Source organism: Octodon degus, unplaced genomic scaffold (assembly GCF_000260255.1).
Source record: "Octodon degus isolate 3935 unplaced genomic scaffold, OctDeg1.0 scaffold00254, whole genome shotgun sequence".
Lineage (NCBI taxonomy): Eukaryota > Metazoa > Chordata > Mammalia > Rodentia > Octodontidae > Octodon > Octodon degus.
This window is the reverse complement of record NW_004524830.1, coordinates 2,137,778-2,140,824: the sequence shown is the minus strand read 5'-3', so window position 1 is coordinate 2,140,824 and position 3,047 is coordinate 2,137,778. Positions and strand designations below refer to the sequence as shown.

Below are 3,047 nucleotides of genomic sequence, written 5' to 3'. Positions count from 1 at the left end.
CAAACTCTGACCCTATCTAAGAAGATGTTGTGTTCTTCCTGCTTCTCTAACCTCACTGCTTCTGGCTTCTCTCTTCCCTTATTTTCCATCCACAGGATAGTCCCTTGTTCACTTTTCTATCTCAGGACCTTTGCACTTGCTGGTCCCCAATCTTTTGGCTAACTCCCACTCAACCTTCCTGCTTTTAACTTCTCTCATGGCAATAGGTTGTAGCTTTGAGTTTGTCACAATAGGTGTACTTATCTGTTTGTGCTTTGTTTCTTTCATGGTACTGAACACCTCAGGAAGGCAGGTCATAGTCTTTTTTAAAATTTTTTGAAAGAGAGTACAAATTAGAATTAAAACAGAAAAAATTACAAGTGATACAGATTTTCACTTAACAAACTAATATGAGTTTCACAGTATTTGTTGTAATACGTAGCGTTGTTTTCCAACCAGTTATTCATATTACCAGACATATGCATGTAAAATTGGAAGAGAAAAAGAAATGTATGAGAAATTATTAAGAGAAGTACAAACAATTGAAAAAAGGAGACGAAACAAATTAAAGCATTAACTGCTTCTTCCCATAAACCAGCAGAAATGCACAGTACAGTTGTCCAAATGATCCTGCTTACATACATAGATAAATTTTATTTTTTTTCCCACTCCCTCTCCTGTGTTCCTCAACTCAGTGACTCTTTCCTTTTGAATAAATTCATTCCCTTTTCCCAGTGTCTACTGTACCCTTCAGATTCCAGTTTTCTCTTTCAGGTTCTCACACTAAGGAGACAATATGATATTTGCACATGGCTCCAGGAAGGCTCCAGGTCATAGTCTTGGTCGTGGTATTCGTGGGGTGAAGTCAGTGTCTGCCTGGCGCTCTGGAGAGCTGCTCAACCTGCTTGCTGAAGCTCACCTCTAGATGACCCCTCCGCCTCCCCGTAGTCCCCTGGCCTCCAAACTTGTCTCTGGACTCTGCCGCAAGGGCGTCTTTCGCAAGCGAACCTAGCCATTTCCAGCCCTGGTACTGAGACCCGCGCTCTGCCTCCCTCTAACACCCACTGCAGGGTCACAGCGCCACGCCCCCATCTCCCTCCCCACTTTCCGTAGCTTGTCCGGGATCCAGCACTACGACTCCCACAAGGCACTGCGAACTCTTCTAACCTGATTGGCCAAGCTTCTGGCGCCGACCAATAGGACGGGGTTTTGTTGTTTGTGCCGCGGCTGCCCGAGTCGGGGAGGTGCTGGCGGCGTCTGCCTGGTTGCTCTGGAGCCGGGTCGCGTGGTCGCCTGCCCGCCCGCCTAACTGCCTGTCTGCTTGTCTCTTGCAATGGGGAGTACCGAGAGCTGCGAGGGCCGCAGGGTGTCGTTCGGAATGGATGAGGAGGAGCGGGTCCGGGTGCTGCAGGGCATCCGGGTGAGCACCGCCTCAGGGGCCGCGTGGGCATGGAGGGCACCCGAGGGCGCAGGGGCCGCGGCCTGCGGGGTGGTGCGGGGCCCTGAGGGCGGCCCGCGGTGTCCGCTGTCGCGCCTCACTCGTGGAGCCCTTTCACCGTAGGAGGGGTCATGGGTCTCGCGTCCAAGAAGAGGTTACTTTGGGACTCGAACCGAAGGCTGGGGTGTACAAGCTTCATTACAGTGGTTTCAGGGGAATGGAAAACATGACAGGTGGGGAGGCAGCTAGGACAAGAGGGAACTTGAGGCCATTGCCCGCTCCGATTGGCTTTTTACATTTCTTGGGTGGTTCTTCATCCTCCCATCCTGACCCACCGCCCAAGAACGCGCGTGGTTATGTGTACACTAGATGCTTCCACTGTTGGTCGACTGCATCAACCTCTTACCTGAGGACTGTCCATTTCTACATCTGTCCGACCATCTCTTCTCCACAACGCAGCCGAAGATGCACTTTTAAGAATTGTAGATCAGATAATATACCCTTTTCCTTGCTTGAAACTCTCCAGTGGCTTCTTATCACATTAAGATGAGAAATTTACTTTGCTTTTACAAGGCTGACCTGATGCCTGCTGATTTTTTTGACCCTGCCCCCAGTCTTAAGGTCTTGTTTTTCCTGGGAGATGTGAGCTTGCCCCAAGTACTGGTCTCAGTGTTATCTGCACCTCCAGCCCAGTGCTTTCTTTATATCTGGCTTTTCATTGTCTTTGGAATAGTTTACTTGTTATCTAAGAATTCTTTATGTGTGTGTGTCTGTGTGTCTATGTGTGTGTAGGGTGTCACTGTGCAGCTTGGACTCGTGATCCTCCTGTTTTCAGTCTCCCTAGTGCTGGGATTACAGGTGTGCACCACCATGCCTGGAATCCATTGCCTGTTCAATGTGCCTGGAGGGCGGGTCTGGCACCTCATTTGGTGCCAGGGATCTAACCCTGACCCCTGCACTTGCCTAAGCAAGCACTTAGTTCTCTGAGCTATCTCGCTGGCCCTTATCATCCAAGAATTATTTTCTGAACACTGGTTGGAAAGTAGTTTTCCATCACTGCTATCATACATTTATTATTTTCATGGTACTTGTCACAGATTTGAAACTTATATTGATAATTGTATTTGGCTATTGTGTTGTCCCATTAGAGTGTAAACTCCTTCAGGCTGAGGTTCTTGTATGTTTCATGACTGTCCCTACCATTTAGAAGAATAATAAAAGCAGCTCATATTTCATTGTGTAGTTGCCACCATGTTTTGTGTTATGTGCTTTACAGGTATTTCATGTGATTTTCAATAGATTTATGAAAAATGGAATCCTGTTGGTTCATTTTGTGGATTAAAATGAACAGATGCTCCAGTGAAGTAATTTATCTAAGGTCACACAGGTAAACAGGTGGAGATCTGGGATAGCAGTAGGTCAACTCCAAGGCTGTTTGTTGAGCTACCATGCTATAGTTCTTTCCTACACTTATGGCGTAGTGGGTGCTTTGTCAATGATTGCTGAGATTAGGTGAATGAACCCTGAAAAATGGAACAAGTTTGAATCAGATGCACAGAGTTGGGTTGTAGGTGAATTATTTAGAGAGGTGGTGCAGAAACAGTCTTCAGGAGGTCTCACTTCAAAGGTT

The 3,047-nt window shown here is 47.3% G+C and overlaps 1 protein-coding gene across 6 annotated transcripts in view; it reads left to right on the top strand.

Annotated features, from left to right (window-relative positions):
- The first annotated feature begins 1,214 nt into the window (after nt 1-1,214).
- The window catches only part of Chchd6 (coiled-coil-helix-coiled-coil-helix domain containing 6), a 264,538-nt gene continuing 262,705 nt past the window's right edge, over nt 1,215-3,047 (top strand). For all 6 annotated transcript variants that reach the window (XM_023706380.1, XM_023706377.1, XM_023706379.1 and 3 more), the window contains exon 1: nt 1,215-1,399. In XM_023706380.1, the coding sequence (XP_023562148.1) occupies nt 1,313-1,399 (87 nt within the window). In that variant the 5' untranslated portion in view covers nt 1,215-1,312. The remainder of the gene's footprint in view (nt 1,400-3,047) is intronic.